At 30.6% G+C, this 20241-nt stretch overlaps 6 protein-coding genes and 3 long non-coding RNA genes across 14 annotated transcripts; 6 read left to right on the forward strand and 3 right to left on the reverse strand.

Moving 5' to 3' along the window:
* Window positions 1–71: 71 nt before the first annotated feature.
* On the forward strand, window positions 72–3257 carry LOC100867920 (odorant receptor 4-like). Its single transcript, XM_031914969.2, has 5 exons — window positions 72–1231; window positions 1351–1450; window positions 1516–1626; window positions 1690–1845; window positions 1911–3257. The coding sequence occupies exons 1-5, from the start codon at window positions 459–461 to the stop codon at window positions 1959–1961; spliced, it is 1191 nt and encodes a 396-aa protein (XP_031770829.1). The 5' UTR covers window positions 72–458; the 3' UTR covers window positions 1962–3257.
* LOC147656435 (uncharacterized) lies at window positions 1672–3647 on the reverse strand. Its single transcript, XR_015294442.1, has 3 exons — window positions 3548–3647; window positions 3256–3390; window positions 1672–1797 (listed from the first exon to the last, which is right to left on the reverse strand). It is a non-coding gene; the product is annotated as an uncharacterized LOC147656435 (long non-coding RNA).
* LOC100872919 (odorant receptor 4-like) lies at window positions 3570–5776 on the forward strand. 2 transcript variants are annotated; one of them, XM_012495543.3, is made up of 5 exons: window positions 3570–4942; window positions 5035–5134; window positions 5214–5324; window positions 5391–5546; window positions 5612–5776. In XM_012495543.3, exons 1-5 carry the CDS (start codon window positions 4170–4172, stop codon window positions 5660–5662), a joined length of 1191 nt encoding a protein of 396 aa, XP_012350997.1. In that variant the 5' UTR covers window positions 3570–4169; the 3' UTR covers window positions 5663–5776. The 2 variants fall into 2 exon arrangements, with proteins under 2 accessions (XP_012350997.1, XP_086771303.1); XM_086915177.1 differs by having other exon boundaries at window positions 5035–5113.
* Window positions 5777–6004: 228 nt separating this feature from the next.
* LOC147656436 (uncharacterized) lies at window positions 6005–7143 on the reverse strand. Of its 2 annotated transcripts, none has more exons than XR_015294443.1 (4): window positions 7010–7143; window positions 6778–6931; window positions 6424–6664; window positions 6005–6249 (listed from the first exon to the last, which is right to left on the reverse strand). It is a non-coding gene; the product is annotated as an uncharacterized LOC147656436 (long non-coding RNA). The 2 variants fall into 2 exon arrangements; XR_015294444.1 differs by having other exon boundaries at window positions 6339–6664.
* LOC147656437 (odorant receptor 49b) lies at window positions 6534–8444 on the forward strand. Of its 2 annotated transcripts, XM_086915179.1 has the most exons (5): window positions 6534–7509; window positions 7577–7676; window positions 7737–7847; window positions 7936–8091; window positions 8157–8444. In XM_086915179.1, the coding sequence occupies exons 1-5, from the start codon at window positions 6737–6739 to the stop codon at window positions 8205–8207; spliced, it is 1191 nt and encodes a 396-aa protein (XP_086771305.1). In that variant the 5' UTR covers window positions 6534–6736; the 3' UTR covers window positions 8208–8444. The 2 variants fall into 2 exon arrangements, with proteins under 2 accessions (XP_086771305.1, XP_086771306.1); XM_086915180.1 differs by lacking the exon at window positions 8157–8444 and having other exon boundaries at window positions 7918–8053.
* A 255-nt stretch (window positions 8445–8699) lies between these two features.
* LOC116413894 (uncharacterized) lies at window positions 8700–18274 on the reverse strand. 2 transcript variants are annotated; one of them, XR_015294435.1, is made up of 14 exons: window positions 17563–18274; window positions 16732–16996; window positions 15601–15715; window positions 15446–15503; window positions 15294–15378; window positions 14291–14444; window positions 13270–13839; window positions 13075–13169; window positions 12896–13003; window positions 11839–11901; window positions 10595–10748; window positions 9493–10077; window positions 8930–9203; window positions 8702–8859 (listed from the first exon to the last, which is right to left on the reverse strand). It is a non-coding gene; the product is annotated as an uncharacterized LOC116413894 (long non-coding RNA). The 2 variants fall into 2 exon arrangements; XR_015294436.1 differs by lacking the exon at window positions 15294–15378 and having other exon boundaries at window positions 8700–8859.
* Or9 (odorant receptor 9) lies at window positions 10273–13077 on the forward strand. The gene is made up of 5 exons (XM_012495540.3): window positions 10273–11326; window positions 11426–11525; window positions 11594–11704; window positions 11790–11945; window positions 12015–13077. The coding sequence occupies exons 1-5, from the start codon at window positions 10554–10556 to the stop codon at window positions 12063–12065; spliced, it is 1191 nt and encodes a 396-aa protein (XP_012350994.2). The 5' UTR covers window positions 10273–10553; the 3' UTR covers window positions 12066–13077.
* On the forward strand, window positions 14055–16738 carry LOC100867680 (odorant receptor 43a-like). 2 transcript variants are annotated; one of them, XM_003691266.4, is made up of 5 exons: window positions 14055–15022; window positions 15092–15191; window positions 15259–15369; window positions 15455–15610; window positions 15683–16738. In XM_003691266.4, the coding sequence occupies exons 1-5, from the start codon at window positions 14250–14252 to the stop codon at window positions 15731–15733; spliced, it is 1191 nt and encodes a 396-aa protein (XP_003691314.2). In that variant the 5' UTR covers window positions 14055–14249; the 3' UTR covers window positions 15734–16738. The 2 variants fall into 2 exon arrangements, with proteins under 2 accessions (XP_003691314.2, XP_086771300.1); XM_086915174.1 differs by lacking the exon at window positions 15683–16738 and having other exon boundaries at window positions 15455–15682.
* A 242-nt stretch (window positions 18275–18516) lies between the features above and the next one.
* LOC100867432 (odorant receptor 4-like) lies at window positions 18517–20199 on the forward strand. Its single transcript, XM_003691264.4, has 5 exons — window positions 18517–19331; window positions 19419–19518; window positions 19594–19704; window positions 19789–19944; window positions 20016–20199. The coding sequence occupies exons 1-5, from the start codon at window positions 18565–18567 to the stop codon at window positions 20064–20066; spliced, it is 1185 nt and encodes a 394-aa protein (XP_003691312.2). The 5' UTR covers window positions 18517–18564; the 3' UTR covers window positions 20067–20199.
* The last annotated feature ends 42 nt before the right edge of the window (window positions 20200–20241 follow it).

Below are 20241 nucleotides of genomic sequence, written 5' to 3' on the forward strand. Positions count from 1 at the left end.
CACCATTTAATTCCTAATAATTATTCACTATAATTCTTTGAAACTTTGACAATATGAAAATAAAATATTTTCTGAAATATCATAGAAATATTACGATTCTGATATCACAACTGAATTATTATCGCTTAAGTCTTCTTATTAATATTATGATACAAATAATATCACAACCAGTGTTATTCCTTTCCACAAAAATTGCACGTAAAAGAGATCTGTACTATCTATGATCAGAAAACACGAGAAACTAAGCTGGATTGCGCATGCAAGGTATAAGTTCATAATTTTCTGCGCATCTGCCGATTCCTACATGAACCCAAACATATAATTCTGCAACATTGTTGAAATAACTGCCATTCCATACAAAATTCTATATTATATATTTTATAAACGCACGCGCAATGTAGCTGCTACCGTTTTATCACAGTAATGTTCTCGAACTCTTAACTCATTGAAAGGGAATAATGGAAACAAAGCACATGGAAAAAGATCTGAAGCAAGCCTTCTACGCGCAGTCGTTCCTGAAGATAGTCGGTGTTTGGCCAATTCCTATCGGATCCCCTTTGAGCTCGAAGATACGAAATTGGTTCATAACTTTCTTCTCCCTTCTCTTGCAAATATGTATCGTGGCTCCATGCGTTTTGGTCGTGCTCCTAAAAGAGAAGAACGGAAAGAGAAAGATAAATCTGTTCAAATTGCTCACCAACACTCTGAATCAATTGTTCAAATACGTGATCACGTTGAACAGAGCGAACGAGTTAGCGATAGCCATGAACGAGATAAAAAACGATTGGTTGACCGCCACATCGGAGGATCGGTGGATTTTCGCCACGAATTCGAAGATCGGTCAAAGAGTGATGTTGATAGTGGCAGTCACCGTGTATAGCAGCGGTCTCGGTTATCGAATGCTTCTTCCACTTTTGAAGGGAAAAATTGTCCTGCCGAATAACGTTACCATAAGACTGCTCCCCTGTCCAACTTACTTTACCTTTTTTAACGAATTAGTTAGCCCATACTACGAGATGATCTTCATGCTGCAACTATTGGCTGGATTTTTCAGTTATACCGTCCTCAATGGCACCGTTGGCATTTCCTTGATGCTATCTCTCCATATGTGTAGTTTATTGAAGATTTTAACGAGGAAAATGGCCGATCTCACGGATGGATCGATTACCAGCGAGAATATTATGCAGGAGAAGATTGTGGATATCGTGGAATATCAAACGAAGATCAAAAGGTAATTGAAATGTAATAAATAATAATAGCATTGACTGGCTGAAAATGAAAAGTATTAGATATGATGTATCTGTTCTATCTTTTTTTTTTGTTCTTTTTTTTTTTTTTTTTTTTTTTCAGATTTTTGGGTAACGCAGAACTGATCACCGAGTATTTTTGTTTTTACGATATTGGCTGTAACATGTGCCTTATGTGTTTCATAGGATACAGTGCTATTCTGGTAGGGAATAAAGTTAGAATATAAAAGGGAAATAGAATATTTTTACGATAGTTGTTTCATTTCAGGAATGGGAAAACCATAATATCGCCGCTATAGTGGTCCACTTTATGCTGTTAGGGACATGCATTTTTATTATATATATAGTTTGTTACATCGGTCAACTTCTTCTCGACGAAGTATAAATTGCATTATTACCGTTACTTACTTTAACATGAATTTGTCTTGAACATTCTTTTCAGAGCAATAACTTAGCACAAACGTGCATCACGTTAAGCTGGTACCGTTTTCCGACAAGGAAGGCCCGATGTTTGATATTGATGATTATTATGTCCAATTACCCTGTAAAACTAACGGCGGCTAAAGTGGTGGACGTATCTTTAACCACCTTCACCGATGTAAGTACGAAGAAAATTATTTTTTATTTTCAAATTTCGTACACTCTGCGAAATATATTTTTTAGGTCATGAAGGCGGCAATGGGTTATTTAAATATGTTACGAGAAGTTATTTAATATTATCACTTAAACTTATGAAATGAAATAATATGTTTCGATATATATAGAAATATTCTTGATCACAACACTTAAAAAAAACGTAAAAATGTTTCCTCAATCACATTTTTTTCACACATATTCAAATTATTATTACAAACTAACTAATTGATCTTATTTTGTATAGATATTTTAAAAGCAGTAATTACAATATTTTAATATTGTAATCTCCTTTTATATATGATTTCTCATAATCTAATTGTATTTTTTTTGTATATGAGTATATAATTTACTATTGTGGCAATCTGTTTTCAAATACGTTTAGTATATATATGTAAAAAAAGGATCAACAAATTATATTTGTTTCAAAATATAATTATGTGATACATTGCAGTTGAAAATAATTCTGAACATACGTCTTAAATACTTTGTTGTATTTTCAATTTGCTGTAAAATTGTACAAGGTATTTTCAAATTGTTTTTACATTATTTCTATTCTTTTTTATGCGAAGTCTCAATAATTTAATTAGAAAATAATTATAATTAAAAAATAATCTTCTATGAATCTTGAGTTCTTTCATATCTGTTCACCATAATGGTAATTATCCTTCAATAATAAATTTCGCAAAACTTTTCCAGAAAATTTTCAAAAATTACAAAAAAATGATCATGAATTCATGTAATGCAATAAATTAAATATTGAATTTTTTCATAATTATTATAAATTATATTATTAAATATCACAAATTATCCTAATATTGTAAATTGGACACAGATTATACAGAATAAGACATTATTGATGGAAATCTGATCTAGGAAGAGCATATTTCTAAATAATATAAAATTTAATCTTTTTTTAAATTTAATTTTTTAGATAGTAATTTTTTTTCTATATTATTATCACAAATAATTTATATTTATATTCGATTGCAATAATCTGACCATGTAATTTTGATAATAATTTTCAATTTTTTGGCGATCATTAACAAATTTTGAGCGATTATTACTAACATAAATAAAATCTGATTTTGCTTGAGGAAATGAAAATACAGAGACGTGGAATGCGAAGAAGATCAGCTAATAATGATGACCAATTTTTCACAATTTCTATATATTTGAATTTTGGTTATATCATTGTTTTGCTTTATCACACTTTTTTGCTTTAGATATCAAAAAGAATTGTTAAGGGGAAATTTTTCAGATATTTCTGTCTTATTTGAGTTATATTGAAGATTTATCGATTAATAAGACGACTTTTATCATGCAAATATTCATCATAAAGTCTTATAATACGTCTACGAATTGTGGGACTTACAGTTTGATCGCCTTTCTCAATTTGATGATGCATTGTTGCGAGCAGTTAGATTACCAATAGATTATCAATAGAAAAATGGAGACGCTTTGCAGTCTGGATTTACATAATCGTGTTGATGTCATTGTTCAATCTCATCTGAAAGCAATCGAGTATGAATATTATATAAAATGTTTCATTAAAAAAGTATAACACTACATTTATAAATCATATAGGATAGTATGGCTTATTCATTGTCTATTTGTTAATTTTATGAAAAAAACATTTTATAAAAGTATATTTATTGTTTTTATACATGAATTTTCATTCTTTGAGTCTACTGTCTGCTGCTAATGTTTTTCTTTTTGTAGTTTGGATCTTGATCACACTATGTCTCGATTATGACACTGATTTATAGTTGCATATTTTTATTTCATGATAAAAATCAATTCTATAAATGCTCTGCTGATTCTTTACAACTATTCAATAATTCACGAGAATATGAAAATAAAGTGTTTTCTAAAATATCAACAAATATCACGATTATTATGATTGCAATTAAATTATTATAAAATATCACAATAGTAAATACTTAAGTCTCTCTTAACAAATACTTATGTTTTTAAGTACAACAAGTCATATTTCTCCTCTATGTAAAATTGCACGTAAAAGAGATCTACCATCTATGATCAAAAAACGTGGAAATCTAATCTGTATTGCGCATGCAAGGTATAAGTATCATAATTTGAATAGTTTTCTGCGCATCTGCCGATTCCTACATGAATCTAAATGTATGATTCTGCAATCATTGAAATAACTGTTATTCCATGCTAAATTCGATATTATATATTTTATAAACGCACGCGCAATGTAGAGGATGCAATTTTATCGAAGGCATACAGTAATGTTCATGAATTGTCAACCATCGGAAAGAAATAATGGAAACAAAGTACGTGGAAAAAGATTTGAAGCAAGCGTTCTACGCGCAACCATTCTTGAAAATAATCGGTGCTTGGCCAAACGCTATCAAATCTCCTTTGAGCTCGAAAATACAGAAATGGTTTATAATTTCTTTCTTCCTTTGCTTGCAAATATGTATCGTGACTCCGTGCATTTTCGAGGCGCTCCTGAAAGAAAAGAATGCAAAGAGAAAAATACATCTGTTCATGCTGGCCACCAATACCGTGAATCAGGTGTTCAAGTACGTGATCACGCTGAATAGATCGAGCGAGTTGAAGATAGCTATACGCGAGATGAAAAACGATTGGTTGAATGCCACGCCCGAAAATCGATATATCTTTATCACGAATTCGAAGATCGGTCAACGAATAATGTTGATAATAGTTGTCACCATGTACGCCAGCGGTCTCGGTTATCGAATGGTTCTTCCACTTTTGAAGGGGAAAATTATTCTGCCGAATAACGTTACCATAAGACTACTCCCCTGTCCAACTTACTTTACCTTTTTTAACGAATTAGTTAGCCCATACTACGAGATGATCTTTATACTGCAACTTCTGGCTGGATGTTTCATTTATACAGTTCTCAGTGGCACCATCGGAATTTCCTTGATGCTTTCTCTCCATATGTGTAGTTTATTGAAGATTTTATCGAAAAAATTGGTCGATCTCGCGGATGGATCGATTACCAACGAGAATATCATGCAAGAGAAGTTTGTGGATATCGTGGAATATCAAACGAAGATCAAAAGGTAAACGAGATGTAATTGGAATGTCTACCTGAAAATGAGAAATATATCAAATATTACTAGTACTTACATCGTGCTTTATCTCTCTCTTTCAGATTTTTGAATAATACAGAATTGATCACGCAATATTTTTGTTTCTACGACATCAGCTTCAACACGTGTCTTATATGTTTCGTAGGATATTGCATTATTCTGGTAGTAGAGTAGAAAATGAAGTTGAAAATATCGAACGAAAATATAATATTTTTATGATAAAATTAATGTCTATTTTTAGGAATTGGAAAATCATAATATCGTTGCTATAGTGGTGCATTTTATGCTATTAGGGACCTGTATTTTTGTTACATACATAGTCTGTTATATTGGTCAACTACTCCTCGACGAAGTAATACAAGCATGCATTATTGCCGCATATTATTATTTATTTTAACACGAATTATCATATTTTCAGAGCAATAATTTAGCAAAAACATGCATCACGTTAAACTGGTATCATTTTCCGGCAAGGAAGGCTCGATTTTTGATATTGATGATTATTATGTCCAATTACCCTGTAAAACTGACAGCGGCCAAAGTGGTGGACGTATCTTTGACCACCTTCACCGATGTAAGTATGAAGAAAGTTACTTTTTAACTTCAAATTTCGTACATTCTGCGAAATATATTTTCTAGATCATGAAGGCAGCAATGGGTTATTTAAATATGCTACGAGAAGTTACCTAATCCTTCGTGTTATCTATAGGAATTCGTAAAATAGAGTATGATTAGAGACATAGAAATATTCTCGGTAGCAATACTTATTAATCGATACATAATAAAAATATTTTCTTGATCACATTTAAATTATTATTGATTAACTATTAATTAAATATTATGTATTAGATATATTAAATGCAGTAGATAGAGTGATTATAATATTTTATATTCTTTTACGTAAAATTTTAATAATCATAATATAATTCTTTCTTTGCATACATGACACTTGCACTTACCACTGTGACAATTTAAGCATCTGTATATATATATATATATAATTAACAAATTATTTGTTACAAAATGAGGTGCATGATACACTTGAGCACTTGAATGATTGCAATATTAAGTGTTTCTTCTCAAATGTAATACACATTCACTCTTCTCTAAGATTTTTGAATCTTTTTCATTGTATTTTCCTTCAATTTTAATGTAAAGTTTCAATAATTGACCCATAATTATGAAAAAAAAAACTCATTTTCAATGAATACTAGCTTTTTCCACATCGTGCACGCTACGATCATAATCATTCACTTTATAAAGTTCGTAAAACTTTTCTGGAAAATTACAAAAAATTAGAAAAATATTACTGTAATTTCGAATAATAATAGAAGCATGTAAATATTAAATCAAATTTATTACGTACGTATAAAATATTATTTCAAATATTTTAAAAATTATTTAGTTCGATATATATTCTTAAATTATTCCAAAAGAAATTGTTCACGCACCTATTGAAAAGATGAACATTATAAAAAACCATCAATTGCTATAATGAAAGTTTTCAGCCGTGCAGGAAGTTCAGCGTTCAATTCAAAGTACACGTAAACGTACAATTTCAACCAATTTTCTCATCATTTCGTAAAAATTCAAACCGCTACTCAACAATCCCTCACTTTCGATAACATCGATTCATTTTTAAACTTGCATACATGTTTAACGTTTCATGTTACGCAAGCGCAACGAAGTTTCCTCAAAGAAGGAAGATATTGCCGTATGCAACATGATCAGTCGCAAACAAAATTTTCATCCGATTGATGAAAAATGGTACAAATCAGAAACGCGAGAGAAGGCATAAAGCATACCTTTTGGTTCGCATATCCGCTCTCGAGAATGCTTGGCTATTGGCCATTGAGCGCCCCCTCTTCCGCGTTTTCCAAAATTTTAAACTCCTTTACAATTTTTTTCTCGTATTTGCTGCCATTGGTAGTCTTGATTCCAGGCCTTCTGTACGTATTTCTGAAAGAGAGGAATGGAAGGAGAAAGGTCAAAATGTTGATGCCACACATCAACAGTATCGCACAAATGACTAAGTACACGATTATATTACGGCGAACGAAGGAACTTGGCAAATTGTTGGACGAGATAAAGAAGGATTGGTCGACAGCCACACAAGAGAATCGACGAATTTTCAGCTCGAGGGCGTCCATCGAGCACAAACTGACGATGATAGTAGCGATCACTATATACGGTGGAGGTTTCTTGTACAGGGCGATTCTTCCACTATCGAAAGGTAGAATCGTTTTACCTAACAACGTGACTATAAGATTGTTACCTTGCCCGGGTTACTTTGGTTCGTTGAACGAGCAAGCTACCCCGAACTACGAGATAATTTTCACTCTACAAGTTCTCGGTGGATTTGTCACTCACACAGCTGTGTGCGGCATCAAGAGTGCTTGCTTGATGGTGTGCATGCATATGTGCGGTTTGCTAAGAATCTTGACGAACAAGCTGATGGATCTTACGAATGACAATGATGAACGAGTTGTGCAGGAGAAGATGGTGCACATCGTTGAGTATCAGACAAGGATCAAAGAGTGAGTTTCGAAAGGGAAAATTTAATTGTACAATGATAGAATCATTGTGATCGAAATTACGTTTCAGGTTTTTGAATCACGTTGATCAATTCGTACCCTATGTTTATCTCATCGAAATTTTTGTCGGAGTACTGATTACGTGCATACTTGGTTACTGCATAATCGTGGTATGACTCGATGCATTATATCGAAAGTGGTGGTAATTTCAGTAATATATTGTCTTTTAGGAATGGGAAGACAGCGATGCCATGGCTATAATAGCTTACGTTGCCTTGCAAACAACTTGCGTCTTTGGCACATTCTCGATATGCTACGTCGGTCAACTTCTGGTCGACGAAGTAAAATTATCTATTATTATTCGTGAAAAAAAAAATATACCAAATATTAATTCGTTAATATATTTATCAGAAATTTTGTCTTCAATAGAGCGAGAATGTTAGACAAACGTGCAACACATTGAAATGGTATCGATTACCTACAAAAAAGGCGCGCAGTTTGATACTGTTGATCATTATGTCGAATTATCCAATAAAAGTCACTGCAGGAAGACTTGTAGACGTATCCTTAGTCACGTTTACTAGTGTAAGTATCAAAACGTAGACTTGTGTTCTTATTTTTTTAAGCATATGCTGTTACTTATTTTTTAGATCATTAAGAGTGCTGTGGGATACATGAATATATTGCAACAAATTACTTAAGATGTTTATGAGAAAAATATTATAAAATTTATCATATGATCGCAATTATCCAAAAATGAAACATTGAACTATGTACGCATAAGCTGTTTACTTTTCTATCAAATGTTATACTTCATTATTCCAGCGTGTGATAAATTTTTGTATTTGTCTTGTATTTATTGTGACGAAACGATATATCTATATATAAATGTATTGTATCATACATATAAAGAATTAAAAAACAATATCATTGTTAAAAAAAACTTATCTGGAATTTATAAATATTAAATTCTTTCACAATTATAATCGCAAGATAACTTTCCAAATATTTTGTCAAAAGTTTTAACTTTGATTTTGAAAAATTATTATAATAAATATTATTTGAAATGATGAAGAGATGAAATTTGTGAAAAAATATTAATGTGCATTTATGAAATTTGTTCTTAGAGTAAGATCCATGCAGTGCAAGACAGTACAAATAATTTCAATTTTTTGAACTAGAAGGACATTTAACATAATATAGAAAAATTACTTGTTTGAAGAAATCTTTGTGAATTTTCATCCCAGACAACATCGGTCACCGTATGATGATAGATATAACGACTGCTATATATAATTCTGGTATCGGTTATCGGTAATGATTTTTCCATTCTCCAAGAATCCAAGAATCCTTCTATTGGATAACACGATTATAATGCTATTTTATATTCTAGTTGCTACGTGATTTTTAAGAAACAACTTACATCGAATTATTTTTAGTTTTTGTTGAATTTCTCAACTACTCTGCGCGTTATTTATTTTAACATGAATTTAGTCTTGAACATTATTTTCAGAGCAATAATTTAGCACAAATATCAACAAACGTTAAACTGGCATCATTTTTTGGAAAAAAAAGCCCAGTATTTAATATTGTTGATCATTATCCTATAAATTTTACAGTTATCAAAGTGGTAAACGTATTATTTGGACGTAAGTATTACAAATATTATTTTTTACGTTTTTAAATTTTCGTATGTCCTGTAAAATATATTTTTTATTATTCATTTAAATAGATTATTTAAATATTATGTTACTTAACGTCTTTTATTAACTATGAAATTCATGAAATATAATATCAAAGACATAGAAATCTTCGATCACAATTACAAATAATATAAAAATATTTTCTCGATTAAATTATTTTCATTATTTATTTATTAAGCTATTCGTTGTATTTTATATTAAAAAAGTAATAATATTTTGTTTGCTTTTAGATAAAAATACTCGCAACTTATGATATTTTACATAATATTTGCACATTACTTACTATTAATCTATTAAATTATTACATAGTTTCCAAATATGTTTGGTGTCTGTGTATATAGCACATGCGAGAATAAAGCATGCGAGAACCCGGAAACTCATTTTCCATTTTCTTTTTATAACTATTTACACTTTGATTTTATTTATATGACGATATTATTTACTCAAGGAGCAGAGATGTTTCTTCTCCGTATTCCAGAAATAACTCTACTAAAACAATATCATTGATATCGTATTATATTCTTTATCACATTTTACGTGGCCACTCAGTATTACCATCAATAGTATCGATAAATAATATTTGTTACAAAATGAAATACATGATGTGCTAGAGTTGATTGAAGATAATATTACACATGTTCTCAAGCACAGTACATATTTACCATGATATGAAATTGTACAGAGAATTTTAAAATCGTTTATACATTATTTTTCTTCTAATGTAGAAATTATGAAAATTCTCCTTTTACGTAGAATTTCAATAATTGGCCCATAATTATAGAAAACTTCTCCCCCATGAATACTTTCATATTTACTCTCCACAATGGTCATCATTCATTCTATCGATTATAAACTTTGCAAAACTTTTCTGGAAAATTACAAAAAATTACAAAAATATTATATCGTAACTTCGAATAATGATAGAAGTAACATAATGAATATTTTCACAATTATTACGTACATAAAATATTTTTTCAAATATTTTGAAACATTCAATTCGACATTTTAAAATTATCACAATAAAAAAATATTCGTTTATCCATTGAAAAGATGAATACTACGAAAAAAATACCAATGTTATTACAACGAAACTTTTTATTCGTAGAGGTGGTTGAGCGTACAATTCAAGCGTAAACGTATAATTTCAACCAATTTTCTCGTCATTTCGTAAAAATTCAAACCGGTATTCAACAATCCCTTAGTTTCAATAACAGCGATTCATTTCTAAATTTACGCATACGTATTTAATATTTCATGTCACGCAAGCGCAATGAAGTTTCCTCAAAGAAGCAATTGCCGTATGCAACATGATCAGTCACGAACAAGCTTTCGTCAGACTGAAAAATGGTTCGAATCAGAAACGCGAAAGAAGGCATAAACCATACCCTTTGGTTTGCATATCCGCTCTCGAAAATGGTCGGTTGCTGGCCACTGAACATCCCATCTTCCACGTTCTCCAAAATCTTAAACTCCTTTATAATCTTTATCTCGTACTTGCTCTCATTGATAGTCTTGATCCCAGGCCTTCTGTATCTATTTCTGAAAGAGAAAAACGGCAGGAGAAAGATCAAAATGCTGATGCCACTTATGAGCACCATCGCACAAATGACTAAATATACGATACTACTGCGACGAATGAAGGAATTTAGCAAATTATTGGACGAGATAAAGAAGGATTGGTCGACAGCCACGCAGGAGAATCGACAAATTTTTAGCGCGAGGGCGTCCATCGAGCACAAGCTGACGACGGTAATAGCCATCACTATATACGGTGGAGGTTTCTTTTACAGGTTGATTCTTCCACTTTCGAAAGGTAGAATCGTTTTACCTAACAACGTGACCATAAGATTGTTGCCCTGTCCGGGTTACTTTGGCTCCTTGAACGTTCAAATCACACCGAACTACGAGATAGTCTTCACTCTCCAAATTCTCGGCGGATTTATCATTTACACAGCTCTGTGCGGCGTGAAGAGTTCTTGTTTGATGCTGTGCATGCACATGTGTGGTTTGTTGAGGATTTTGACGAACAAGGTGATGGAACTGACGAATGATAAAGATGAACGTGTTGTGCAGGAGAAGATCGTGTTCATTGTTCAGTATCAGACGAGGATCAAAGAGTGAGTATCTTCATCTTTTTGAAGAAAGGGGATAAAATGTGTTAAATTGTATGGATTAGAAAGAATTACAATGCAATGTGATCCAAACTTTGTTTTCAGATTTTACAATTACGTTGATCAATTCGTACCCTACGTTTATTTTATCGAAATGATCGTCGGTGTATCGATTACGTGTGTACTTGGTTACTGCATAATCGTGGTACGAATGAATGATTCGATTCATCATATCGAAAGTGATGGTAATTTCAGTAACGTATTGTCTTTTAGGAATGGGAAGACAGCGATGCCATGGCTATAATAGCTTATATTGTCCTGCAAATAACTTGCGTCTTTGGCACATTCTCGATATGCTACGCCGGTCAACTTCTAGTCGACGAAGTAAATCATCTAATGTGTTATTGAATTGGACAAAAATATATTTAATACCCGTTTGGATATTTATCAGAAATTTTGTCTTTAATAGAGCGAGAATGTTAGACAGGCGTGCAACACATTGAAGTGGTATCGATTACCTACAAAGAAGGCTCGCAGCTTGATATTGTTGATCATTATGTCCAATTATCCGCTAAAAGTCACTGCAGGAAGAATTATAGACATGTCATTAATCACGTTTACTAGCGTAAGTGTCGAAACATTAGACTTTTATTTTTATTTTTTGCACTTATATATATTGCTGTTTACTTTTTAGATCATTAAGAGTGCAATGGGATACATGAATATACTACAACAAGTTACTTAAGATTTTGAAAACTCTATTACTCTACTGCAATAGCCAAAGATGGTCCTGAACTATGTACAAAGCACTTGTTCACTTGTTTTTTATGGAATCAAAATTTGAATAATTGAATCGCAATTACAAGAAATTTTGTATAATTTGTTTCTGTGTTGTACTCTTATATATATATATATTTATATTTATTACAATGAAAATAATCGCATTTATCCATTGTAAAATCCATCGATATTCTACAAGATTACAAATCATTATCATTATGACTTGTGCATTAGAATTTATGAATATTAAATTCTTTTAAATATCGTAATTCCATATAAAGTATTTTTCCAAATATTTTATAATTTTTATCAAAAACAATAAATGTGATTTTAAAAAATTCAAAATAAATAATACCGCAAATATCAAATAATGAAAAAATATCAAAGTGCTATTACAATGAAATATCTTCACGAGATACAATTTATAAAACAAACTTATATATCATTGTATCAGAATTTCATTACAAGAGTAAACATCAATTACAGAATGGCGATAAGAACATTACTATGATTTTAATGACAATTATCAAATCATGTTTTCATTTTTAAAAAACAGAATTTTTCTTTATCGGATAACGTGATAGAATTGCAAACTGAATCATGTTTGTTATGTCTGTTATATATGCTACATATTTTTATAACAATTTACACAAATTACGAAATTATTTTTACGATACAAATTCTTGATGGATTTCTCCATTTTATCACTTTGTGCAATACTACAGGATTTAATAAGATGCTTTGCAGTATAATATAATTGATTGACGATTTTACATAAATAGGAATGAATCTTACCAGTCAAATGAAACAGAGACAATTAAATCTACAAAGCTCATGAATATTGAACATCAGAAGATTAAAGGGTAAATAGAAATTCGATATATGTTATATATGATATTTTATCTGGAAAGAGATATATTTATAGATTAATGGAATGCATGATGATTGAAATATGATTTCAACTTTTAACTTACACTTTTATTTTTATTTTCACGAGAATACGTGTATGCACTTTGGACATTGTCTTATATTTCAATATTCTTCATTCACACACTTCAGTTGAATATTCCTAAAATGTAAATTATATAGTTATTCTATAACATTGATTATATTTTAATATAAATAATTTTAATTATAAATTTTAATCATCATAATATATTTATACTTGCTTATATCCTTTGCATACACTTGCACATTATTTACTATTATGATAATCTGTTTTTAAATACGTTTGTTGTCTGTGAATATTGAAATAAATTATGTAAACTCTCTCTCCATTTCTTTACATTTATTTATATTTCGATATTTCATTTATTTTATTTATACGATATTGTCTTTATTCAGAGAAAGGTATGTCTGTGCGTTTCCGGAAACAACTTTATTAAAATGATATTATCGATATCATTGAATAAAACTGTCATTTCTTTTGTCGCATTTCACGATACCTCACACTGTAGCTATCAATGCTCCTTGCAGTATTAATAAATTACATTTCTTAAATTGATGAAAGGATACAGTAGCAGTTGAAAATAATATTATGCACAAATTTTCAAGCACTGCTATGAAATCATACTGAGAGATTTGAAATCATTTTTATCATTATTTTCCATTTCATGTGAAATTTCAATAATTGACCATAATTATGTAGAAAACTTGTCCCCCATGAATACTGGGGAGGCCCTTTCATATCTACAGCGGTAATCATCAATCCCATCAACTATAAATTTCGCAAAACTTTTCTGGAAAAATATTATCACAACTTCGAATTATGATAGAAATAATAAAATAAATATAAAATTTTTATAATTATTAAGTACGTAAAATATTTTACAATATTTTATTAAAATTGTTATAAAAAGATCATTCATTTATTCAATGAAAAGATGAATCTACAAAAATCACTATTATTGCAACTATTATTGAAATAGCAGAGGAAGTTTACCGTACAATTCAAGGATAATCCATACATATAATTTCAAACAATTTTATCATACTTTCGTAAAAATAAAATCGTTTCAATAACAGCGATTTATTTCTAAATTTGCAAACGTATTTAACATTTCATGTACGCAAGCGCAATGACGTTCTTCAATGGGTGACATTACCGTATACAACGTGATCAGTCACGAACAAACTTTCATCCTGAAAAATGGTTCAAATTAGAAACGCGAAAGAAGGGTTAAAGCATACCTTCTGGTTAGCATATCCGTTCTCAAGAATGCTCGGCCACTGGCCACTGAGCGTTTCTTCTTCCGCGTTTTCCAAAATTTTAAATTCCTTTATAATTCTTATCTCATATTTATTGCAATTGATAGTCTTGATCCCAAGCCTTCTGTATGTATTTCTGAAAGAGAAAAACCCAAGGAAGAAGATTAAATTGCTGATGCCACATGTCAACATTATCGCGCAAATGATTAAGTACACGATTTTATTACGACGAATGAAGCAAATTGGCAAATTATTGGACGAGATAAGGAAGGATTGGTCGATAGCCACAGAGGAGAATCGACAAATTTTCAGCGCGACGGCGTCCATCGAACACAAGATGACGTCGATAATAGCGGTCACTGTATATGGTGGAGGTTTTCTTTACAGAACGATTCTTCCATTTTCGAAAGGCAAACTCGTTTTATCGAACAACGTGACTATAAGATTGTTACCTTGTCCTGGTTACTTTGGCTCTTTGAACGAGCAAGTTACCCCGAATTACGAGATAATTTTCACGCTACAAGTTCTCGCAGGATTTATCATTTATACAGCTGTATGCAGCACCAAGAGTATTTGTTTGATGCTGTGTTTGCATATGTGTGGTTTGTTAAGGATCTTGACGAACAAAGTGATGGAACTGACGAATGACAATGATGAACGAGTTGTGCAGGAGAAGATCGTGCACATTGTGGAGTATCAGATGAGGATCAAAGAGTGAGTATCGAAAAAAAAAAAAAGAAGATGCAAAGTTAATTGAATTAGAAAGTGTAATTTTCATTTCAGATTTTTGAATCAACTTGATCAATTCATACCCGCTATTTGTCTTATCGAAGTTTTTATCCAAGTATTGATTATGTGTATAATTGGTTACTGCATAATCATGGTACGAACGATGCGTTATATTGAAATTAATGATGATTTCAGTTAACATATTGTTAGTTATATTTTAGGAATGGCAAGAAAATAATGGTATGGGTATAATTACTTATGTTCTCGTCCAAATGACTTGTTTAATTGGCGCCTTCTCGGTATGCTATGTCGGTCAACTTCTATTTGATGAAGTAAACCATCTGTTGTTTATGGATAAAAATATAATATCAAAAATTAGTTTGATGGGATATTTAACAAAAATTTTACCTGTAATAGAGCGAGAATGTTAGGCAGGCATATAATACGTTGAAGTGGTATGAATTGCCTATAAGAAAATCGCGCAGCTTGATATTATTGATCATTATGTCGAATTATCCAATAAAAATCACGGCAGGAAAAATTATAGATTTATCTTTAGTCACCTTTACTAATGTACGTATGAAAACATTAGACTCATGCACATTTTTTCCACATTTATTTGCATTTGTTTGCATTTACTTTTAGATCATAAAGACTGCAGCGAGTTACATGAATATGCTACAACAAATTACTTAAGATTATTACGTAGATTTTTTAAAGGACTCATGAAATATTACACAATTCATGCAGTTAGCAAAAAATGAACTATGTACTCAGCACATATTTATTTTTTTATTAAATCAAAATTTAAATAATTGGATCGTAATTACAGAAGAAAATCGTGTATAATTCTTTCCTCCAGTGTATCCTTTTTAATTATTTTATATTTATCAAAGGATAATAATAATTGCAAACTTTATAAACGATATGATACTCTGAAGATTTACAAATCATCGTCATTATAATTTATGTTTTTGTGCTTTACGATTATTTTCATAACGGCAATTCGTATCTGAATTTGCGTATACATGTAACATTTCATATTCTCAAACACAATAAAATTGAAACAAGTATCGTTTCCGTAATATTATAGCAATTAGGTACAAACTTTGACTTATCGTTAAAAGTCAATAGAATAATCTTATTCCTTGAAACTCTTCATTTTTTAAAAATACGCATGGCCAAAATATACTTTCTGTTTTATCAAGAAGATGGTGTTTAGTCTTTTATTTTTTATTTCATTTAACTCTGATAAAATTTTGTAAAAGAAAAAAATTATCGTGAAAAAATTAAAATGTTGATTTTGCGTATCAATAAATAAATATTTTAGCCTGGCAAATAAAAAAATTTAGTAATAATATTGAAATTGAAGAAATATTACTTATTTATCATTATTTGAAAATCTGTGAATTTTTATCAGGAAGATATGTATATACAATAGATAACGATTGCTGTTTTTGAATTATCAGATTCTTCCATTGTGGAAAGATAGAATCCTTAAATCGAAAAACACTGTAAAATTTGCCACACATTTTTTAAAGAATAATACACACTGAATCACGAAATTATTTTTACGATACAAATTCTTGATGTGCTTTTTATATCACAGAGTGATATAAAATTGATATTAGACAAATTATTATAATATTTTGACTACACATGTAGAGTTTAATGAATAAGATGAATGATCTTACCTCTGAGACAATTGTGCTTACGAAGCTTGTGGATATTGTTGAATATCAAATGAAGATTATAAAGTGAGTAAAAATTCAATATATGATATATATGTATATTTTATCCCGAAAAAGATTGTGTTTATAAATTAGAAATTATTAGATCAATGGAGTGTATGATGATTGAAATATGATTTCAGTTTTTAATTCACATTTTATTTTTATTTTCACGAAAATACGTATATGCAGTTTTGACATTGTCTTATCACACCACAGTTGAATGTTCCTGAAACGTAAATTACAAGATAATTATTCTTTCAATGTACTATTGTTTATATTTTAAAAGAATAGTAATGAAACAATTTCAATAATTTATTTTTATATTGAAGTTCTTATATATTTTTTTTTGTATATTTGTTATATTGATCAATTTTTGATCAACAAAATATAAAGTGCAATATATATTATAAATAATTTACATGTAAACATGCATCACGTTAAACTGATATACCAATAAATAAGGCAATTTGATAATTATTATATATCCAATTGTATTGTAAAATTAACTAACAGATGAACGCATTTCCTTATGTTCTGCAAAATATATTTTCTAAATCATGAAGATAGCATTATTTAATCTCTTCGATATAGTTCTCACTTAGTGCATGTCAATGAATGTATCAAAAAAGTTGCGAGAAATTACTTAATATCTTATTTAAATTATTTAATGTTATCCACAATATCATGAAATATAAATTAAGAGATATAAAAATATAAAATATTTTTTCTCTATAATATAATTGTACTCGTAACTTATACCTTTTGCATGTATGATACTTGCACATTACTTACCATTATGATAATCTGTTTTCAAATGTTTGATATCTAGATATATTGAACAAATTATGCAACAATTTGAAAACTTATTCTCCATTTGTAATTTATTTATAATTATTTACATTTTCAATATTTTATTTATATTTGTTATATAACGGATATATTATCTTTATTCGGAGATACGTTCGTTCTTCTGTGTGTTTCTGGAATAACTCTATCATCAATATCGTCGTTGACTAGAATTATCGTTTCCTGTATTTCACGATAGCTATGATGCTTCGCTATAGCGCATCAACGCATCGACAAATTATTTACAGAACGACGCATATGATACAAAATATTTAATTGGAAATAATATTGTGCTCTCAAACACATTATATTCTCCACTATCGTTTAGACGTTTAAAACCATTTTTACATTATTTTCCATCTTATGTGAAATTTCAAAAATTGACTATAATTATGTAGAAAATTGCCCTCCATGAATACTATTATTTCATCTGTTCACTAAAGTGGTAATCATCAATCCCATCAGCTATAAACTTCGCAAAAACTTTTCTTGAAAATTACAAAAATATTATTATAAACTTTTAATTACGATTAAAGGAATAAAATAAAAATTTAATTTTTTTATAATTATCATATAAAATATTTTTTAAAATATTCAATTAAAAATTTTAGAATTGTCATAAAAAAATCATTCGTTTCTTTCCTTGAAAAGGTGAATCCTAAAGAAAAAAAACCATCAGTGTTATTATAACGAAACTTTTCCGCACAGGAAATTCACCGTACAATTCGAGCATAATCCATACGTATAATTTCAACCAATTTTTTCAATCCTTCCGTAAAAGCTCAAATCGCTATTCAACAATCCCTCCGTTTCAATAATAGCGATTCGTTTCTTTTCTTGTACACGTATTTAACATTTCATGTACGCAAGCGCAATGATATTCTTCAAAGGGCGATATTATCGTAAGCAATATGGTCAGTCACGAACAAGCTTTCATCGGATTGAAAAATGGTCCAAATTAGAAACGCGAAAGAAGGGTTGAAGCATACCTTCTGGTTTGCATATCCGTTCTCGAGAACGCTCGGTTACTGGCCACTGGTCTCTCCTTCCGCGTTTACCAAATTTTTTAATTCCTTCACAATTTTCATCCTGTATTTATTGCAATTGATAGTCTTGATCCCAGGCCTTCTGTACATTCTGCAAGTGAAAAATGCCAGGACGAAGATTAAATTGTTGATGCCACATCTCAATAGCATCGCGCAAATGGCTAAATATACAATTATATTGCAACGGGCGAAGGAATTTGGCAAATTATTGGACGAGATAAAGAAGGATTGGTTGATAGCCACGGAAGAGAATCGGCAAATTTTCAGCGAGAGGGCGTCCATCGAGCACAAATTGACAACGGTAATAGTGGTCACCATGTACGGTGGAGGTTTCTTTTACAGGACGATTCTTCCACTTTCGAAAGGCAGAATCCTTTTACCGAATAACATGACAATAAGATTATTACCTTGTCCGAGTTACTTTGGTTCGTTGAACGAGCAAGCTACCCCGAACTACGAGATAATTTTCACTCTCCAAGTCCTCGGAGGGTTTATCATTTACACAGTTTTATGCGGCACCAAGAGTGCTTGTTTGATGCTGTGCTTGCATATGTGTGGCTTGCTGAAGATCTTGACGAACAAGGTGATGGATCTTACGAATGACAGTGATGAAGAAGTTATACAGGAGAAGATCGTGCAGATCGTCGAGTATCAGACGAGGATCAAAGAGCGAGTATCGAAGATGAATACAGAGATGCATAATTAATCGTACGAATTAGAAAGTGTTATTTAATCTACGAAAAATCTTCATTTCAGATTTTTGAATCAACTCGATCAATTCGTACCCGCTATTTATCTTATCGAAGTTGTTATCCAAGTACTGATTATATGTATAATTGGTTACTGCATAATCATGGTATAACGAACGATTCGATGCGTTATATTGAAAATAGTGATGATTTCAATGAAATATTATTAGTTGTATTTTTAGGAATGGGAAGACAGCAATGCTATGGCTATGGTGATTTATGTTGTCTTCCAAGTAACTTGCGTCATCGGCACCTTCTCGGTATGCTACGTCGGTCAACTTCTACTTGACGAGGTAAATCGTTTATTATTATTTATAGATAAAATGTATCAAGTATTAGTTCGGATATTAAACAGAATGAAATTTTATCTGTAACAGAGCGAGAATATTAGACAGGCATATAACACATTGAACTGGTATCGATTACCTGTAAAAAAAGCGCGCAGCTTGATATTACTGATCGTTATGTCACATTATCCAATAAAAGTAACTGCAGGAAGAATAATGGATTTATCTTTAGTCACCTTCACTAGTGTGAGTATCGAAATATCGAATTTATACATTTTTTGCACATTATATTACTTATTTTTTTTTTTTTTTTTTAGATCATTAAAAGTGCAGTGGGATATATGAACATGTTACGTACAGTTACGTAAGATTTTATGTTTTTTAGAAGATTCGTGAAATCTACTAAATGATTAGCCAAAAATGATATTGAATTATGTACACAGCACTTTGTTCACTTTCCTATCAAATCAAAATTTAAATAATTGAATTGCAATTACGAGAAAATTGTGTATAATTTTGTTCCTCCAACAATACATCAACGAA

Source organism: Apis florea, unplaced genomic scaffold (genome assembly GCF_048593485.1).
Source record: "Apis florea isolate Af1SG1 unplaced genomic scaffold, ASM4859348v1 contig_3772_pilon, whole genome shotgun sequence".
NCBI classification, from domain to species: domain Eukaryota; kingdom Metazoa; phylum Arthropoda; class Insecta; order Hymenoptera; family Apidae; genus Apis; species Apis florea.